The 21,780-nt window shown below is 25.7% G+C and overlaps 1 protein-coding gene and 1 long non-coding RNA gene across 4 annotated transcripts; one reads left to right on the top strand and one right to left on the bottom strand.

Annotated features, from left to right (window-relative positions):
- Nucleotides 1-540: 540 nt before the first annotated feature.
- LOC122855168 (serine-rich adhesin for platelets-like) lies at nucleotides 541-20,738 on the top strand. Of its 3 annotated transcripts, none has more exons than XM_044156340.1 (14): nucleotides 546-839; nucleotides 5,813-5,873; nucleotides 6,064-6,246; nucleotides 6,315-7,685; nucleotides 7,876-7,998; nucleotides 8,065-9,016; nucleotides 9,564-9,644; nucleotides 9,723-9,800; nucleotides 9,919-10,360; nucleotides 13,418-15,316; nucleotides 15,857-15,938; nucleotides 16,014-16,142; nucleotides 16,638-16,968; nucleotides 20,325-20,738. In XM_044156340.1, exons 1-14 carry the CDS (start codon nucleotides 828-830, stop codon nucleotides 20,455-20,457), a joined length of 5,877 nt encoding a protein of 1,958 aa, XP_044012275.1. In that variant the 5' UTR covers nucleotides 546-827; the 3' UTR covers nucleotides 20,458-20,738. The 3 variants fall into 3 exon arrangements, with proteins under 3 accessions (XP_044012273.1, XP_044012275.1, XP_044012274.1); XM_044156339.1 differs by having other exon boundaries at nucleotides 16,638-16,977; nucleotides 20,334-20,738; XM_044156338.1 differs by lacking the exon at nucleotides 20,325-20,738 and having other exon boundaries at nucleotides 541-839; nucleotides 9,919-12,160; nucleotides 16,638-17,436.
- Nucleotides 17,959-19,236, bottom strand: LOC122855169. The gene is made up of 2 exons (XR_006374049.1): nucleotides 18,925-19,236; nucleotides 17,959-18,131 (listed from the first exon to the last, which is right to left on the bottom strand). It is a non-coding gene; the product is annotated as an uncharacterized LOC122855169 (long non-coding RNA).
- Nucleotides 20,739-21,780: the final 1,042 nt, after the last annotated feature.

Below are 21,780 nucleotides of genomic sequence, written 5' to 3'. Positions count from 1 at the left end.
AATTTTATAATTTTTTTTTTTTTCTTTTACTCGAATAAAAATATTATATTTAAAAAAATAAACACCCGATGCATTCATTTTCCCACCTTAAAAATGTCTAGCTTCCCATATCACGTTTTTAATACTTTTTCTTTTTTTTTCGTTGAATACAATTAAGTATTAATTTCTAGAATTAAATATACAAATTTATTTTATATTTTCTAAATTATAATTAATGATAAATAATATTTTTAAATTGCATCTTTTCATGTTAAAAATTTTAATGTATAAATTTTTTAAAAAACAAATTCATCATGTTCAACAGATGTAAATTGAAAAAAAAAATTTTTAATAATATTAAGAATAATTGTAACAAGTGAACAAGTTACTAATGAAATGTATATATCATATGAAGAATAAATATCTTCCTTTCACCTCTATGAATAATGTCTTGATGGTGTCCTGTATTTTTTTTTTTTTTTTGCTCACTGTTGCACAGTCGAGTGAAACAGACAGGATTCTGTCCTAAATAGTGGGGTTCTTGCAAAGGTGGAGTCTAACCGGCAGCAAATACCCATGAAAGTAACAGTTCTGTAAAGTACCTCGATGAATACAAACATCCAAACTATATTCTCTCAATTTTAAAAAATTAAACTTCCAATTTATTCAACTGAAAAATAAATATCTAAATATCAATAAATGATAAAATAATTATACTTAGAAATTTTAAATAGTTTTTTTATTTCGTAATTAATTTGTGTAATGAAAGAAAGTGTGTGTTTATTTTTGTGCATTGCAAATGTCTAAAAAAACCTGTTGACATTAAAAGGAAAATTATATTTATATAAATGTATTATTGGGTAAGATAATTAAAATATTTTATTTAATTTAAATTACTCATCATTTGAAAAAAAAAAAAAGTTCATATATTTTATTTTTCTACTGCAAATAATGTTATTTAATTTTAAATAAATTACACGCAATGCTCAGGCATGTGTATATAAAAAAAGAAAAAATATTTTTAATTTAAAAAATTCAAATATATAATATGTATCAGTTGGATGAACTTTCAATAGCCTTGGAAGGATAATTCAACTATCCATATGTAGTTACAATTCACATAAATGGAAAAATGCCAATTTAAAAATTTACAAGTCTCAAGAATGTTCCGGAAATTCCATAATGCAATTTTGATATTTAAAAAATCGAAAAAATCATCACAGAAACATAAAAATAAATTAGAAAAAAAAAACAATTTATATATTAAATTAAAAAGTTAATGACTAAAAAAAAATGAAATATCTATTATAATTGCAATAAACTGTGGGAATTAGAAAAAAAAAAATTATTGTTTTTTTATTGTATGCAACTAACTTGGGAATATAAATTATAAATTCATAAAAAAAAAATTATTATTCTGATGAGTTATTGAGCAATATGACTTGATCATTTACAGTTACACAGGTTCATTCAGGTAGCTATAAAAAAAAAAAAAAAAGAATTGAACTAAAAATTTATTATTAGAATATATATATATTTTTTTTTTTAAATTGTAATTACAAGTATTCAAACTGACTTTAAATATCAGAGTAAATTATTTGAATTTTGTAGGACAAATAAATATATATAAACAGAGTTTAGAAAATGAATGAAATTTTTATTAATACAGTCTAATGAGATAAAAAAATAAATATGTTAAATAAAAAAAAAAATTAAAGAAAAAAAAAAAATGTTGGTGATTACTAGTGTACTGCTTTCGAGGAAAAGAAAAGTAGTTGTCTATCGTCCACGTGTGTGTATTGATACATGTTGACGTATACCTATGGATAGTGAAAGCATGATTTTTTAAAAATAATTTATAAATCAAGGAAGATCACTGTGTGACTCATAAAGGTCTACAGTAAATATCACTAGCTGATAAATATATTTGACATTTATATTGTATATAAAATTGAGAATTTAATTTCTTTTTTATTCGAACTTATATATTGCAAGTTTAAATGTAAAAAATTTTTTGTTTTAAATTGACAAGTTATTTTTATATTACATCGACCTTTCGAAAAAATTTCGATCGAGGTCGATGCAGGTATACCTTGAAAGTGTACACTTAATAACGACAACGAAAGTTGTGGCTAAATGAGAGAAAGAAGAGATGGTCAGCTGTCTGACCTTTTATATTTTTTTTTTTTTATTAAACTTCATATTGTAAAATATCAAATTCCTGTTTATTTAATTTGTTAAATTTCTAATTTCATGTGAACAACATCTTCAATGAAGTTTTCATTTTTTTTATATATTTTTATTCACTACATTTATGTACATTGATTTTCTCTATCCTAAATTTCATGCAAATCACGTAGTGATATTGTTGAGAATTTCAATTTCGAAATTATAAAAGAAAAAAAAAAAACATTTCTATTCATTTATTTGGATATTAAAAATATTTTTTTTTTATTTAAAAATTATTTAGTTTGGGTTTTAAGTATTGATTAACGGGGTAAAAGTAAAAGTGAGTCAAATAAATATCCAAAGGCAATTTTGATTTTACATTTGTGAGATCAATGAATTGATTATAAATTAAATTTCAAAAGAAATCATATTATCGATGAAAGATGCAAATTTATGTATTAAATTATACTCAGATATTTTTTTGTTTCGTTTTTATGCTGTATTATTTTTTTATATATTTATTTATTTTATTTTTACTTTCATTCACTTTGCTCTGTTTTTATTGAAAGATATACGAGACAACTTGAATAACCTTGAGTCTTCGTATATGCATTCTGGTTGCTTTTAATAGAAACAACAGACCAGTTCGAAAGGTCATTTATATACATTCACAAATATGCATACAACAACCCTTCTCAATCGAGGTTCTCTTCTTTTTTATTGATATTATTCTAAACAAATAAAATGCAAAAAAAATGTGAAAACGATTGAAACCGGATTCTTTAAGTTGCATTCCAGGGTTAATAAATGACACTGGATTATCTTTATTGTTTTGAAAAATGACAAAAACCAGTTACATACACACCATAAAAATTTTATCTTTATAAAAGATTGATAAACAATATATACCTATAAACTTTTGTAAAAAATATTTTCAAGGAAGTTTGTTGTGTCAAAAGTAATTTTATAAAAAACAAAAACCCATCAAACAGTTTGAGCAAGAAACTCATCGTCAAGCCTTTTCTTTAGTTTAAATTAATTATATCAAGATGATGATGATGAAAACTACTGTACAAATATTTGTCTCAAGTGAATGTAGAAATTAAAATTTTTAAATAATAATAATAATAGCAAGTTAAAGAAAAACAAACGAAAAATTATTTAAAGTTTATATAATTTAACTTGAAGTGTTTTTTGATATTGAGGAAGTTTGAGAGAATGGGGCTGTATCAAAAAAATATAAGGCTTTTACTGTGATGGAATTTTATTGGTGCAAAATTTTGATGATAGAAAATTGGATATAATAAATTATTGGGCTGATTGAAAAATATCAATTAGTAAATAAACAAAGGAAAAATAGAAAATTTTTGCTTCTCCAATGTGAGGCATCACGTATGGCCTTGAATTATTTTCATTATGTTTTTTTTTTTTTTTATTTTGGTAAACACTTCATAGACTAGTAAGCAAAGTGACTATTTTATTTTTCAATTAATATCTTTATAATATGAATATTTGAAAAATTAATTTACGTACATGCTAAAATTTATTAATTTTAACAAAAAATATTTTTCAAACTAGCCGGAAAATCGTCATGAAATTTTGACATAGCATGTATAACTATTTGACAAGTCTAATTTAAAAGTATCATCAACTTTTCGAGACAATTAAATTGTGCTTAAACTTTTTTAATAAAAATATTCACATAAACTTATATATTTTCTTCATGAAAAATCAGTTTTATTTTTCCCAATACAATAAGGATAATAAATAAGAATAGATTGCAACTGACTCGTTTAAAATATTGTGTATTTAATCTGCCAACAATATCCACAGCAAGTTTGTGGAAAAAACCACAATATATCAACGGTTAAGATACATAAGGCGTATCAAATCATCACGTATTATTTTAATCATAATTCATATACATACATAAATCTATTTGATATAAACTGTTTGTATAGTTCTTATAAAATCATTACAATTAAACTCTTGTATGAACAAAAGTGTTAACTAAACATCGAAATAAAAAAACACGTTAATAAAAATTATTCTAAATATCGAAATAATATTTAAAATAATAATCCAAATAACCAGTAACCATTACAATTATTTATTTAAATATTTCACATAACCAATAGCCATTACAATTATTTATTTAAATATTTCTCATGTCAATTATTAGATATTACAAAATGCTCTTTTTCTCTCTGAGAATAAAAAAATATTATTTAATTAAAAATAAAAAAGACAATTTTATTTACGAAATTAAAAAGGAAAAATGAAATTATTTTATATATATATATCATTATAATAAATAATATAGTTATTTGATAGCCAACACTTCAATCTGTAATACAACTTGTAATTAAAAAAAAAAATGCGATTATATATTTCGTACTCGAAAAATGCCGGTTCCAAAGAAAGTCAAGCGACTTATTATATATACTTACTTGCTCGTTCTTTCATTTTTTTTTAAAAATTATTTATTTTTTTGCTTTCTCTTTACGTACGTTGCATAACGAAAGAGGAGTGCCAGAGCATCGAACGACATCAGTGCTCTACAATGTCTCAATAAATTAATTAATATCCCAAAATTCCTGAGTCTGTCGGATGTCTTTGACAGTTTTCATAATATTATTTATCTCCATTGTATATAATTAAGTATTTATTTCATTTTAAATTTAATTATTTTCAATGTTTTTCAATAGTACATTAGCGACATGACAGTATTTCGTTAGTAACAAGTCGATGAAATTCCCGAGTGGAAAAAACCGTTGCGCCGACGTCACACGTTTTCTTCGATACGTGATAGTTTTTCGCGATCAGATACAATTTAAGTATATATTTTACATCCGTTTTATTTATTCATGATTTTATTCTGAATCATTTGCAAACATTAAGGGCTTGGCTGTATGAATTTAGTCACGGGATTTGCAGTACAATGAATATATCTGTAACTGATCGCAACCAGGTGTATCATTTCCTGTTTTAATACGCGAATTTTTTTTCAATTTATCTATCAATAATATAGTTAATAATCTAATGACAGTATTTTCATCTTACTAAATTAATAATCCTTTTTATATAACATCAACACAGCAGAAAATATTTACTCAGTTTAGATGTAAATAAAAATTTAAACTAATTTCGATTCTACACATTTACAATTGGACTTTTTCGATTGAGTTCTTTTTGCATTTCGTCAGTGAAAATGTCAATTGTTGTTATAAAAAATTTACAGATGAATACGTTTATAATTTTAATTGTTAATTATTATTTTTTAAAGTTAATTATTATTAAAATTTATTATACAAATAAGTTGATACTTTGCAAATCCAATGCAAAAAATAAGTCAATCGAAAAATTCTAATTGTAAAAAGAGAATTAAATTATTTATTTATAAATTTTTTATATTATTTTGCCATCACGGTCTAAGATACTTATGCCATTACACACTTCACCGACTGCAATATCAAAAAAGATAAATAAATTATGATTTTTTTTTATTGCAAATAGTTTTTTAAAATGTCAATTTATTTGTATAATTAATTTTGATAATAAAACTTGAAAAATAATAACAAAAAATCATTAATATAAACTAAAAAAAAGTAAATTTATTTTTATTTAATTATTGACTTTTTGTTTATTTTTTTATTTATCTCAGAAAACTGGAGGAATGGCGTTTGCTCTTTGGCTAGCAATCTTGTTGGCTGGCCTTGAATATGGTAAGTGTTCATCATAATTTTTTGCATTTATAAATAATTGAATATTATTCTCCAATTTCCTTATCATTATAAAATTATTATTCATTAAAATCACAATAAATAAAACCTAAAATGATACTCCATCTAATCCATAAGATTACCAGAATAAAAATATAAATTTATTAAAAATTAAATATTTAATTTCGCTCAGGCAACGCTGAGCAAAGAGTGGTTTGTTATTATACAAATTGGTCAGTATACAGACCTGGAACAGCAAAATATTCACCACAAAATATTAATCCATATTTATGCACACATCTTATTTATGCATTTGGTGGTTTTACTAAAGAAAATACACTAAAACCATTTGATAAATATCAAGATATTGAAAAAGGTATGTAATATATATCATAAAAAAAAATCTAATAATAACTATTATTAAATAAATGTATAATATTACAGGTGGTTATGCAAAGTTTACTGGTCTCAAAACATATAATAAAAATTTAAAAACAATGCTAGCAATTGGCGGTTGGAATGAAGGTTCAAGTAGATTTTCATCAATGGTTGCTGATCCAAATCGTCGTAAAGAACTTGTTAAAAATTCCGTAAAATTTTTACGACAAAATCATTTTGATGGTCTTGATCTTGATTGGGAATATCCATCATTTAGAGATGGAGGAAAACCAAGAGATAAAAATAATTATGCTGATCTTGTACAAGAACTTCGTGAAGAATTTGAACGTGAATCATCAAAAACTGGTAGACCAAGATTATTACTATCAATGGCAATACCAGCTGGAATTGAATATCTTGAAAAAGGATATGATTTACCAAAATTAAATGAATATTTAGATTTTTTTAATTTACTATCATATGATTATCATTCAGCATTTGAACCATCAGTTAATCATCATGCTCCATTATATGGTTTGGAAGAAGATAACGAGTATAATTTTGATGCTGAATTGACAATTGATTTTACAATGAATTATTTATTAAAACATGATGTATCATCAGATAAAATTGTATTGGGTATACCAACATATGGTAGATCATATACATTAATAAATGATGAATCAACTGAAATTGGTTCACCAGCTGAAGGACCAGGTGAAGAAGGTGATGCAACAAGAGAAAAAGGTTATCTTGCTTATTATGAAATATGTGAAAATATTGATAAATCAAATGATTGGGAAGTTGTACAGCCAAATTCAAAAGCCATGGGACCATATGCATTTAAAGGTAATCAATGGGTTGGTTATGATGATGAAAATATTGTACGTATTAAAGCATTATATGCTATTGAAAAAAAACTTGGTGGTATTATGTTTTGGTCAATTGATAATGATGATTTTCGTGGTAAATGTCATGGTAGACCATATCCACTTATTGAAGCTGCTAAAGAAACATTATTAACTGGTAATATTAAAGGTAATCAATCAGTTCAAAAAACTAAAACAATTGTTAATCAAAAAAAAATTAAAAATCAAACAAATAATAAACAGACTGATGATGAAGAAATTGTAAATCGTAAATCAAATTCAAATCAAAAGAAATCTAATAAAATTCATCCAACAAGAAAAAGAATTGTATCAAGACCAAATGATAATAAAGCTAAATCACGTGATAGAGGTCAAATTGATCAACATGATAATTCTGATAGTGATGAACAAGTCAATGATAAGTCAAATAAAAATCATGTAAAAACAAGAACAAGAAGTCGTTCAAGTAATCGTAGAAAAGAACAGAAAAAAAATGAACAAGCTGAGTCATCAGATAGTAATAAATTAACAACTCCAGAACCACCAACAACACCTGATCCTGGAAGTGGTAATTATAATTTATTTTAATTAATATTAAATTATTATTTTGTTGGTTTTTCTTTTCTTTTGAATATTATTATTGATTAAGGATTAAATGATAGACAAGTTAATAAAAAAAAAAAAACAAGTTTTTCAACAAACATTATTATATTCAAGAATATAAATTGCATTATTATATGTATTTTATTAAATTCCAGATTTCAAATGTGAAGATGAAGGATTTTTTTCACATCCTCGAGATTGTAAAAAATATTTTTGGTGTTTAGATAGTGGTCCTGGAGGTTTAGGTGTTGTTGCACATGCATTTACTTGTCCATCAGGTAAATTATATTTATTTTAAAAATGAAAAAAAATATATAAAAAATAATATTTATGATTTTTTTTAGGACTTGTTTTTAACAAGGCAGCAGATTCTTGTGATTATCCAAGAAATGTTATATGCCCCAAGGCCAATACTGCAGCGACAACAACGACAACAACAACAAAAGCACCAACAACACGTCGTACAACAACAACAACACCTGAATCAATATCAAACGAAGAAGAAGAAGATGATGAAGAACTTGAAGACGATGATATTAATACTGCTGAAGAAATTGATGATGAAGTTCCTGTAAGTACAACATCAAAGCCACATCAGTATAAAACAATCAATCGAAGTAGACCAACAACAACATCATCTACAACAACTACAGATGCAACAACAACAACAGAGACTCAAACAATCACTACAATTCCATCAAGAATATTAAAAACAAATGAAAAAGAATTTAATTTTGAGGATGAAGAAGATCCACGTGTTATTAAAGAATTAATTGATTTAATAAAAAAAGCTGGTGGTTTAGAACAATTAGAAAAACAATTAAATTATCAAGGTAAAGATAAAGCTGAAGGTAATGATAAAATGACACCAGCAACAATAACAAGAAGTTTATATGAACGAGTATTAAGTCGTCAAGCAACAAGATTTAGTGGTAGTTTTGGTGTAACAAGTCCAAGAACAACAACAACAACAAAATTAAATACAGTACAAAATGCTCCAGGTAATTCACAATTTGAAGGTCTTGATGATATACCTGAAGTTAAAAGTCGAAGAAGAATTGGTAAACCACAATATGTTACAATTGAACGTCAAAAAACAACAACTGTATATGATAATTCTGATGATGAAAAAGAAGATACAATATCTGATGAAAAACAACAAGATAATGATGATGTTGCATCTACTGATGACAGTGAGATCAGCAATTTACCAGACCATATTGAGAATCAATCATCAACTAAAAAAGTATCTCCAAGTTATGTTAATATACGACGTTCAAGGCCAACAACACCTGCGTAAGAATATTTTTTTTATTTTTCATAAATTTTAAACGAAATATTGATGATACTTTTTTAACTTTTTTTTTTTAAATTTAATAATACAGTTTTAAATCAAATAAATTAATAATTTTCATACTAAAAAATTCGAGAGAGTTTATAATGATAATAATGTTGAGGATACTTTCTCTTTTATTGAATTGCGAAATGTTGAATTTTCTGAAATTAATATCTCGATGGTATTTGACCTGTCGAATAATATGCAACATTGTAAATATTGTCATGTTTATTTAATATTTTGAAGTTCATATCACTTGATGAAAAATAGTTATTTTAACTTTCACTTGAAAGCAATGACCTTCTAAAAATTTTCATATTTCATATATGACAATTTAATATTCATATATGAAAATTATGAAAATAAAAAAAATATATTAATCTAGTATATGACGTCATAAGTCTATAAAAATTCCTATTGCGCAAGCAAGAAATTATCAAAGAATGTAAATAGAAATTTTTATATTAATATGTAAACAACTGTAATTTAATTTTATTCTATTTTTAGAAATGAAAATGATCTTGATGGTAGAAATGAATCTAGGGATGAGACTCCATCGAAATTTTTAAGCCAAGAAAGATACGACAAGTAAATTAAATTTTTATTATTACTATTAAAAATATTATTAATTATATTTATTTTAATGGAAAAATAATTATTTTTTAGCATTGAAAGTGAGGATAGTATCTCGAAAGAAGAAGAAGAAGAAGTTATGTCAAAGGAACAACCTGTTCAGAAATCTAGGTTTCTATTATTTAATAATGAAATTTATTTTAAATTTCAATTATAAATATTTAAAACGATGAAAATATTATCTGTGAATTTTTCTACGTTTTTTTAATAACGATTATATTTTTTTTAGGTACAAAAATACCCATAATTTTAGAAGCACAACATTAAAATCCAGTGAGTCTTCAGTTGAGGATATAAAACCAGTCAACGAGTCTCCAATTGAGTCAACATCTTTGGAGCCTGAAATTTCGAAAAATCAATTTATTTCAATTGTACAATCAACAACAATTCCCACATCTTCAACAGAAGAATTTATACTAACTTCAATGGATTCATCTGAAGAAAAAATATCAGTAACTGAGCCATCAGTTCAACTTGTTGATAATTCAGTAACTGAAATTTTATTGACAACTCTTCCAGTTCTTGCAAGTACAAAATCAACAACATTATTTAAATCATCAACAAGCCCAGTAAATCCATCACGACCATATGGAGTATCAAGAAGAGGACGACCAACAACAACAACGAGTACAACAATCCAGCCAAGTTATACAGAATCAAGTAGAACAAAGGTGAGTAATAGACCAACGAGAAACTTTGCACGGCCGTTGAATTCGTTTGCAAAACGCGTAAGAACAACAATTAATCCCCGATCCGATGATAATATTCTTGATAATGAAGAAATTGATTTACCAAGTACATCTGAAGTTTCAAGATTCAATGGAAGACGAAAAAATACAATTAAATATACAACAACATCTCCTTTAACATCAACAACTGAAAAAAATAATAATAAAAAAACTAGAACTAGATTATCATCAAAAATAACAAAAAATTTAGATACAACAACAACCGAAATAATTGATGATAAACCTAAAAATTTATCATCAAGAAGACGAGGTAGACCAACTGGAACTCCAATTGATCAATCAACTGGAGCTTCAAAACGTCGTGTTGTTCTTAAATCAAAAAAAATATCTGATGTAAGTGATAGTCCTATCATAAGAATTGCTCAAGATAATAACTCTGATCTTTCTTCAAAATTTTCACGTTCTAAATCTACAAATAATGATAATAATATTGATGAAAAAAATATAAAAAATATACGTGTATTTAAAACGCCAGATGATATTATTCCAGAAAAAAAAATTGAGCTTAATGTTATTGAGTCGTTGACGTTAGAGAGTGATACAATTAGACCAGAAACAAGTTTTACTTTAGCATCATCATCAACAACAGCAGCAACATCAACAGATCTTGATAAATCAACAACAGAAAATCAAAATAATAAATTAAATATAACTGAATCAATATTAACAACAATTGCAATGAATAATATTGATTTAGAAGATACAGATACTGAAGTGACATCAGGAGAAAATGATGGAACTGCTGAGGAGGCTAAGCCAGTTAGAAAACGTGTGACATTGAGACGAAGACCTGTGACGACAACGACTGATGCAACACCAGTAACTAATGATGAACCAAGTGAAAATCCTCATCGAAGACTTAAAATTCTCAAAAGAATTCGTCCTGTTATCAATGAAACAAATAATAATTCATCCTCATCTGATGAGGTACAAATGAATGCTCATGAACAAGATTTGTTGATTGAAAAAAATAAGGAATACAATTCATCACAAGTTGACATTGGTACAACTGAGTATGAAATAAATTCAACAACTTTTATGACGACTCTTCAAGATACAATGACTGATAATGCTAATGAAGATGAAATGACAACAGATTCTTCAATTTTACTTTCAGAGCAAACGACAATTATACCAATAACGTCAATTGATTTAGTTGATATTACAACAGTACCTGAAGAGCCAGAAGATGAAATAACAACATTACAAGAAGACATTAAAATTATATCAACAACAACTGAAAAAATTAAAGATGAAACTATTATTCCAATTGTTAATTCCAAAAATTCCGTAACAACTGTATCTCCTGATTCTACAACACGTTTTGTAAAACGAAAATTTATTCGAAAACGACCATTATCCATATCAACAACAACAACTAATGCTCCTATAAGTTCCTCAACTGTAGGACGTCGTTTTGGAATTTTAAAAAATCAAAATCGTCCAACAGAAGAATCATTAGAAACTAATAAAAATAATAATCGTAGAAAAAGTTTATTTGTACGACGAAGACCAGTTCCCACAACATCCACAACATCCAAGACTCCTGATGATGAATCAGAAATTAATAATGATAACAATAATAATTCACATGATGAACCTGAAATTCCTGAGGTAATAGAAGATTCCAAAATTTCTGTCCCAAGTCATGGAGATGAAAATTTAACAATCAAATATGATACTACAACTTCTAACATTGAAGAACCTGAAAAAATTCCTGAGGTAACACAAGAATCAAATGATCCTGTTATAAGCCAAGAAGTAAAAAACTTATCAAGCGAGTTAACTTCTTTAACTTCTACTTCAACTCCAATTACAACTTCAAATTCATTTTTATTGACTCCTATCTATCCATCTGATCTATCATCAACTATTCCTACTACTACTATTACTATTAATACTGATATTTATCCTGATAAAATATCAGAAAAAATAAATAGTTCTGTAGATTTTCGGGAAGGTAGAACTTACTTAATATCTAATAACTATGAAATTACAAATGACGATAATAATGTAACAAAAAAACCATCAATTTCAATTTCAAAATTACCAATATCTAATAAAGACAAGATATTTACAATCAACAATATATCATTACAAAATAATCAAACAAAAAATCGTTCTTATCCTCGTCATTCAACAACAACAACAACAACAACAACTGATAATTCACTTGTTGAAAATCAATCATCAGCTAAAAAATTTGATTATTTTGCTAATGCTAAACAAAGAAAATCACAAACTTACACAACAACACCAAAATCATATCAGTATATATCCACAACAAATTCACCCATTCCAGTTACAAGACTTGTTACATCCATTATGGAATCAGATACAACTGAGAGACAAAAAATTTCAATTGAAACAATAATATCATCACATATAAGATCTAAAAAAATTCCATTTGAAAAATTTGATATACTAGATAATAATGGATCAAGTTCAATACATATTATATCAAATGACATTCATGAATCAACTGAGCGATCTCACGAAAAATCAACGTTGCCAATCGAAAGGGTATTTTCCCGTCGTCGAGCACGTTATTTCATGACAGAGCCATCAATTGATTCATCAACAATTCAAATAGAATCAGTATTCAACAATCTTCCTGGTTATGCTCACCAAACGTAGATTGTTATACAATAAATAAAAAACAACAACAACAACTTACATTTCATCATCGTCATAATCACGATAGACCATATCATACATCATTAAAAAAATAAAACACAAAAACCAAAATAACTTAAATAAATAATGTACAAATAAAAACGATTGCCATGATAAACTGATAATCATCACGAGCTATGCTTATTATATTTTATAATAAAAAAATAAACTTGACGACCATAATCTCGACCTTGAACGTCGAAAGAGTCGTTTATCTATTGTATGCTTCAATCAAACTCTTCTTAGATAGTTAAATTATTTAATTAAAAATAAACAAAACAATGGGAAAATAAAATTTTTCAGGTCAAGCAGAAAAGTCATGAACTACCAACACTCAAGCAGCTGATTGGTGAATTTATTTATACTGATAATAATGTGGCAATAAGTAACATTACTGCTGCTACTTCTGGCACAACAAGTTCACCAATTTATCAAAATAATAATGACCTGAATGACGTACCTAGTGTTAAATTAAATGAAGAAAAAAAATTACAAATATCACATGATGCTAAAAATTATTTTTCAAATAAAAATAATCATGGTAAAAAAGTACCAGTTAAAATTCTTGGTTTTGGAGATTCTGAAAGTGATAATAATCATCAATTTGCATTTTTAAATTTACCAGATGGTGTTTTAATACCAAATAGTAAAAAAAATATACTGAGAATTCAAGTTCTTGAGCAAGATGATAATGAAGAAGATAGTGGTTTTAATAAAATTGAAAATTATAGAGTATCAAAAAGTCGTAGACTTTTGAATGATTCAAAGCCAAGAAAACGAGGATTAAGAGATAATATTAATACGGAAGAGACTGTAAAACAAAATGTATCAAGAAGAAGAGTAACTTCAAAAATTTATACTGTTGAAAATAAAGATTTGAATGAAACATCATCAACTGATGATTCAATCACAACATTAAAACCAACGAAAAATTCCACAACTTTGACAACAGCTATGAGAATTAATAGAGGATTTTTTGTTACAAAAAATATTGATGAAATAACAATGATTACAATGGCACCAACAACAATTGATTCATTAAATTTATCAAGTAATTTTGTAACCACTGAAATTCCATACACATCTGAGAGTATTATCAATGATGAATTAAATTTTACAACTAAATTTGATGATTTAACAACTAAAAAAACAAGTGCTGGATCAACTCTTGAATCATCTGATGATATGAAGACAACAACAAATTTTGCTGAGACTGATGAAGCATCGACAATATCAACAACTCGTCGTGATCAAGTAACAGATGTTCCTTTGGAGACATTGATGATGAAATATTTTGATGAAACAACAATTACACCATCATCACAAGAAAATAATGTAATTATTTCATCAGAAAAATCAACAGAATTTCCAACAAACGAAAGTTTAGAAAAATTATCAAGCATTACGACTGAGAAAAATAGTGCTGATGATAAAACCACAATGATATTTGAAACAACAACAACAGCTATGCCTTCAAGTAAATTTACAAATGAAGAAATATCAATTATAAAAACAACAGAACTTTCTAGTAATGCTGATAATGAATTAAATAGTCTTCATCATGATCAAATTAAAATAGAAAAAAGTACAGAAATTCCCACGACAGCTGAGCCAACAGAAATGGCAACATCCAATGTTAGTACAATGTTGGTTACCAAAAAAATTGATACATCAACGACAACAGAAATAAATCAAATAAAAACTTTAATTGATATCAAAGAAGGAGAATCAAGTACCACTGAAAGTGGTTCATCAACTTCAACACATATTGAACAGTCTCAAATAAATATTGGATCTCGTTCTCGTTCACGTGGAAGAGTAAGGTTCCAAGAAGGACCAAAAATTAAAGATACATCTCGTTCACAAAGACCATCATCTAGACAATCATTTCGTCAACGTTCATCACTATCAAAAACTCCAAACAATACAAATCAAACAATTGAAATTCCTGTATTAATCCAAGAATCATCACCAATTAAACAAGTAAATAATTCAACTAAAAAAATATCTTTTCATAATAAACGTCGTAATTCTACCTCACGTAGTCGAGTGCAAACGTCTTCTACAACCATGCAAAGTTTCACAACTGATATTTCACAATTGGATATAAACAACAATACAAAAAGTAAAGAAGATAATGCACCAATTGATGATCAGAACATCGCAGAAAGCAGTTATTCCGAAGGAGTTATTATACAGGAGGTCAGTTTTGTTAAATAAAAAATCAACAAAAACAAAAATATAAAAATAAATATAAAACACACGTAAACATCTGCAAATAAATAAACATAAAATCTCTGCTATCAATCTGGAGCATAAAAAAATTAAATTGAAATATATACATTTTATTTATACATTAATATATATATTTAAATTTTTTTTCAAAAAAACAAATCAAGCTAAAAATTAACACGTGGATGGTCTAACAATCATACGTCAACGATCAGGACGTGTATCTTAATGCCTCAAAAAAAAAATAAATAATAATACCAATCGCCATAAACAGACAACTGTGCGAATCTTCATCAGAAATATTTCTGGCTTTTCCTTCGTATCTTATTTTTTTTCTAAAATAATATATAATTATTTCTATACCATATAGTTTATAAAAAAAAAAACAAGAAATTTCTATTAATAATGCTTAGCTATTTTTAATTTTCATAATCTAATTCATTTAACATGATTAAATAATGTTTAATAAAATTTATATTTATTAAATTATTGGATATTTATTTTTCATAGATTCCAACATTCATCAAAAATAATCGAGTATTGTTAAGAAGACCAGCTTCATTAATTAGACCATCAGCATCACCAATTAAAAGTTAGTAAATTTTTATTTGTTGTTAATTAATAAACATTGATATTATTGAATTTAATTAATTAATTTTTACAACAGTTGGTCACACTTTGGATGAGCGTTTCTCCAGTAGAATTGATGCACGTAAAACAGATAAATATTTTGATGAAAATAGTCGTGTTCAAGAGCTTGCTGATCCATCAACAGTCACCTCCACATTCCAAACAGGTAATATTTATTTAATTACAACAAAAATTACATCATCATAATAATTGTTTTTAATATTTGCTTTTTATTTTTTATTTTTAAATATCATTATGAAACTATCATCACTATCATTTGGTATCATTGGTACTCTATATAATTTAAATAGAAAAAAAAAAAAACAATAATAATTACTATTTATTATTAATATTATTATCTCTAAATTGACTTTTATCCCTCAGCTATGAAAAAGTTCAACGTTGTTACATCATTCAACTAACCAATATACTCAACTTCATCTCAACAAAAAAATTAAGTCTCAGGATGGTGCAGAGACTCTTCAAACATCTACGTAATAACTCATCATCGTCTTGCTTCATATCATTCTGTCGCTGATTTATTTTTTGTTTCTTAACAATGTTTATATGTTTTTAATATCATTATTTTAATTATGTACTAACGATCAATATTATTGAAATGAAACAAGATGATTATTAATAGACAATGAATTATGGATAGGTAAAGATACATCAACAAGAGAGAGAGATGATCAAAAATCCCAATTTATTGAAACAATATTTGTGCCAACTGAACCAACAATTATTATGAGAACAACAACATCATCACCAAAACCAATAAGACAACGTCAAAAAACAATTGATGCTTTTGATAAAATAAATCAACCATTAAAACCAAGACAAGCAGCTATTATTGATTATGATTATTATGTTGATGAAGATTCAAAGCTATCATTAAAACCTGAGTTGAAAAATAAAATTTACATAACACCTGTTGGAAGAATTGGTTGTTTAGATCAAGGAACATTTGCACATCCAACATCTTGCAAAAAATTTATAACATGCACACAAATGGCTAATAAAAAAATTACACCAACTGAGTATACATGTCCAGCTAATTTATCATTCGATCCAGTTGGTGGAATATGCAATTGGTCAGCTGGTATTGGCTGCAATAATCATTAATTAATTTTATATTTAAACAGGCATTATTATTCGATGTAAAGTTGAAAAAAAAAATGTTTATTTTTGAGGTGGAAAAAAAAAAAGAAAACTAATTGTTACATGACATTATTATAACATAAAAATTATATTAAAAAATATCTAAATATGTAGCCATATATTTTATTTCGTAAGCACAGCATCGTGATATTATCATTACATGAATAATTTTCTTTATTCTTTGTTTTTTTTTTTTATGTATATATTAATTGATTGTAAATAATCATTTAAGATGCTGTAGAATTAGTTTGAATATGTTTTACATTTAATTTTTACTTTTTATTATTAATACATATAAATTTTAATGTGGAATTTGAAGTTTAATATAATAATAATTATTATTTATCAGATTATTATCAAAGAAAAAAAATAAAGAAAAATAGATATGAAACACCAGATTTTTTACATAGACATAGATAACATTAAATTTAGGATAAAAATTATTTATTTAAAACAATATTACCCGATAAATTTTCATTGTTTTGCAAACAATAATTGTTGGCTGATTTAAGTAAAATATTTCTTCGACTGTCTCATATTTTTTAATCTTTAAATTTACTTTTTAAATTTATCAGAGATTGTTTTTAAATCTTTTTTAGAAAGATCAAAATCATTTTTACCTTCAATTATTGGTTTATAAATTTGCTTGACAACTCTAGATTTGAATTGAGTAAATTTGCAGTTTTCATAGTCAAGTAGAACGTGTTTTTCTTTTTTGCAATAAATTTTAAATGCAGCTACTAATTTTTCATTTGGATATTTTAAATGTGGATATGGATTATATTTTAGTGTAAAATTTAACCAATGTTGTATTGTACTTGTTGTTAATTTAGTTTTTTTTTTTTTTAATGTGTTCCTTGCTATTTCTAAATTTACTAACTGTTTTTTTTTTCTTTCAATGACTTTGTGATTATCAGCTGGATTTCCATGAATTGCTGAAGAGATGAATTCGTTATTTTCACCCATGATTAATTAATTGTTGATGAATTTATCACTGAAAAAAAAAAAAAAAACAGTAAAATTAAATGCTTTTTGGAATTACTATATAATTATTTGAAAAAAGGGGACGTTGGATTTGTTTTTTTGTATATTAAGAATCCATCAAATAAAAATATACAAATTAAATTTAATTATGGATAATATTAACAACGAACAGTATACAATGAACACTTACTACTGAATCGTTACTTTTTGGTAAAAATTTAAAAACCTCTTATAAATATTGATTTAAAATATGTCTTGTTTGAGTATGTCAATTAAATTTTGTCTTCAGCTACAATAATTGATGATTACTGGATTTATTCGCCGTAGAATATTAATATTATCATCGTTTGAAAAAAAAAAAAAAATTGTGGCTGATGAATAAAAAAGTGTGAACGACCATATATAATCTGAAAATATATTCTAACCTAATTTAATGACTAATGATGTATGTGTCATCAAATATTATAATTTATAATTATAATAAATTTATGAATAAAAAGCTGAACACGTATAAATAATCTTTAAATTATTTATTATAAATATGCAACATGTAAAGAGACAAATAAATTTAAATTTTTAGAACAAATAATTGTTGAGTAATTAAAAATTTCTATGAATGTATAATATCATCTTGAATGATATTCGAATAATTTGCCAAATTTCTGTATTTATAATCTAAAAAAAAATTTTAATAATTTATTTTTTTATTGATTTTTAATTTTTAATAAATTTTAAATAAACAAACATATTATTAAATGCAATTTTTTTTTTAAAATAAAATATAAAAAGTAAATTTTACTTACATAAAACACAATAGTTCGTTAGAAAAGAAAAAACGAAAAGACTTTTTTTTCTTTTTCTTTTATTCCTTTGTCTTTATTTTTTCATTATTATACACCTTTGTTAGAATTTTTAGTTTTTATTTTATTTATTTATTTGATTATTTATTAATTAATTCGGAATAAGGAGACTGTGTCAAAGCTGATTCATTCCTTTGTCCAAATCAAAAATATTTCAGTTACACCCCCACGCATCAGCCTCTTGCGATCACACCAGCACACCATACTCACACATACACACACACACACGCACACACGCACACATACAGTCTAATTCAGATAAACAAAATTGAATAAAATTAGGGTTACCATGCGTCCTGATTTAGCAGGACATGTCCTGATTTTGATTGGCTTGTCCTGATACGGTCCTGATTTGTCAAATGTCCTGATTTTTGAGACTTGTTCACAATTTAAAAAATTTTTTTTTTATTATAATTTTTTTTTTTAATAAATATAATATAGAATTTATCATTTACGCTAACTATGATAGACTCTTGAATACCTCTAATTATTGAAATTAAAATGGCGTGCGGAATATGTACCTCGTCCTATCGAGTATAGAGGGCCCGATGCAAAATTTCTATAGCGTAGGCAACCCTTCTGAGCTAAATTAATTTTTTAAAAATGAATAAGTAAGCCACATCCTTCCCTTAGCCATTTTTCCTACAGCTTATAATTTGTTTAAATAAATAAAAAGCTATTAACAAATGGCTAAAGAAAGGATGTGGCTTGCCAGTTAATTTTTTTAGCTAAATTGATTCTTCAAAAATTAATTGGTAAGCAACATCCTTTCCTTAGCCATTTTTTCTATAGCTTTCAATTTCCCTGGTAGAAATAATTTATCCGGATTTTTTTCGGATTTCTCCGAATTTTCTACGCAATTCACAATTGAGACTACCGGAGATATTAATCCGGAATGTATTCGGATTTTCTCCGGATTTTCTTGGAAGAAAATTCGGTTTTTATATTTCGTATGTAAACTCTTATTTCTGGTTCTTTTATTGATTTTTCTATTTTTTTTTGTTGGTTTTTTTTAAGCGAAAATTCCGGAAAAAATCCGGAGATATTATGAAAATAGTCTGGAGATTACTCTGTAAATATCTCTGGAAGTCTCAATTACGTCGAAATCCGGAGAGATTTTTTCCACCAGGGTTGTTTAAATAGATAAAAGGCTATTGACAATTAATTGGTAAGCAACATCTATTTCTTAGATTTCTAAACAACATCATCACCAAAACCAATAAGACAACGTCAAAAAACAATTGATGCTTTTGATAAAATAAATTGACCATTAAAACCAAGACAAGCAGCTATTATTGATTATGATTATTATGTTGATGAAGATTCAAAGCATCTTGCAAAAAATTTATAACATGCACACAAATGGCTAATAAAAAAATTACACCAACTGAGTATACATGTCCAGCTAATTTATCATTCGATCCAGTTGGTGGAATATGCAATTGGTCAGCTGGTATTGGCTGCAATAATCATTAATTAATTTTATATTTAAACAGGCATTATTATTCGATGTAAAGTTGAAAAAAAAAATGTTTATTTTTGAGGTGGAAAAAAAAAAAGAAAACTAATTGTTACATGACATTATTATAACATAAAAATTATATTAAAAAATATCTAAATATGTAGCCATATATTTTATTTCGTAAGCACAGCATCGTGATATTATCATTACATGAATAATTTTCTTTATTCTTTGTTTTTTTTTAAATGTATATATTAATTGATTGTAAATAATCATTTAAGATGCTGTAGAATTAGTTTGAATATGTTTTACATTTAATTTTTACTTTTTATTATTAATAGATATAAATTTTAATATGGAATTTGAAGTTTAATATAATTATTATTATTAACTATATTTGCATGATAATTTCTAAAAATAATTATTATTTATCAGTTTATTATCAACAAACAAAAATAAAGAAAAATATATGAAACACCAGATTTTTTACATATATATAGACATACCCTGGTAGAAATAATCTCTCCGCATTTCTCCGGAGTCCGGAGGATCTTCGAATTTTCTCTGGATTTCTACGTAATTAAGATATTTTTCCGAAGTTTTTTCATTGCTCCGAATCATTTCCACCAGAATAACATAAAGGTAAAAAAATTATGAAAAAATTACTATTTGTGCATTTTTTCACCTGATTATTTTTATTTCACATATTTTATATAAAAGCGAAAAAATGAGTCATTTATGTATATAGAAAAATTAAGAATTTTTGTTTTGATATTATTTTAATTATAGAATTAAGGCAAGTATCAAATATTTTTTTTCTATAGCCCATCTGACGGTATACGGATATGAGACAGAAGTGAATGAATATTTCATATTTGAAAGCCTGGTTGAAAAATATAGAGACAAATACGATCTGGACTTTGAAAAACTAAAGAGAGATTCGTTTGTTCAGTTTAATGCGAAAGTAATGCTACTGTAATTACATTATTTCAACTTGGATTTAATGCATCTGAATCAAGTCTCAGTCATAAAGATACTGTATTTTGTAATTCTTCATCTCAATTGATAACATGTATTGATAAATATTTTGACAATATATTGTTTTGTGTCAACGAAACATTACAGTTAAGAAAATAATTATTGCAGCATTACGTTCATTTGCTGATTATTTATACTCCAATGATTGAAGGAGATATTATTGGTGAATATATAAAAAATAATACAATTTTAGCTATTAGTGAAAATCAAAATTGCATAAAAAAAAAACTTGAAGAAAGCGAAATTTTTTAGAGAAGCTCTTTTGATAGCAGAAGTCATCAAACATATGTATTTAATTT

Source organism: Aphidius gifuensis, linkage group LG4 (genome assembly GCF_014905175.1).
Source record: "Aphidius gifuensis isolate YNYX2018 linkage group LG4, ASM1490517v1, whole genome shotgun sequence".
In the NCBI taxonomy this organism is placed as follows: domain Eukaryota; kingdom Metazoa; phylum Arthropoda; class Insecta; order Hymenoptera; family Braconidae; genus Aphidius; species Aphidius gifuensis.
Note: the sequence above shows the minus strand (reverse complement) of the source record. Positions and strands in the feature narration are given on the sequence as shown.

Excerpts from the sequence above, each read along its gene's own strand:
- LOC122855168 (XM_044156338.1), top strand. Across the intron at positions 7,999-8,064 it reads TGCATTTACTTGTCCATCAG|GACTTGTTTTTAACAAGGCA; the intron begins GTAAATTATATT and ends GATTTTTTTTAG. Across the intron at positions 15,317-15,856 it reads AAGGAGTTATTATACAGGAG|ATTCCAACATTCATCAAAAA; the intron begins GTCAGTTTTGTT and ends TATTTTTCATAG.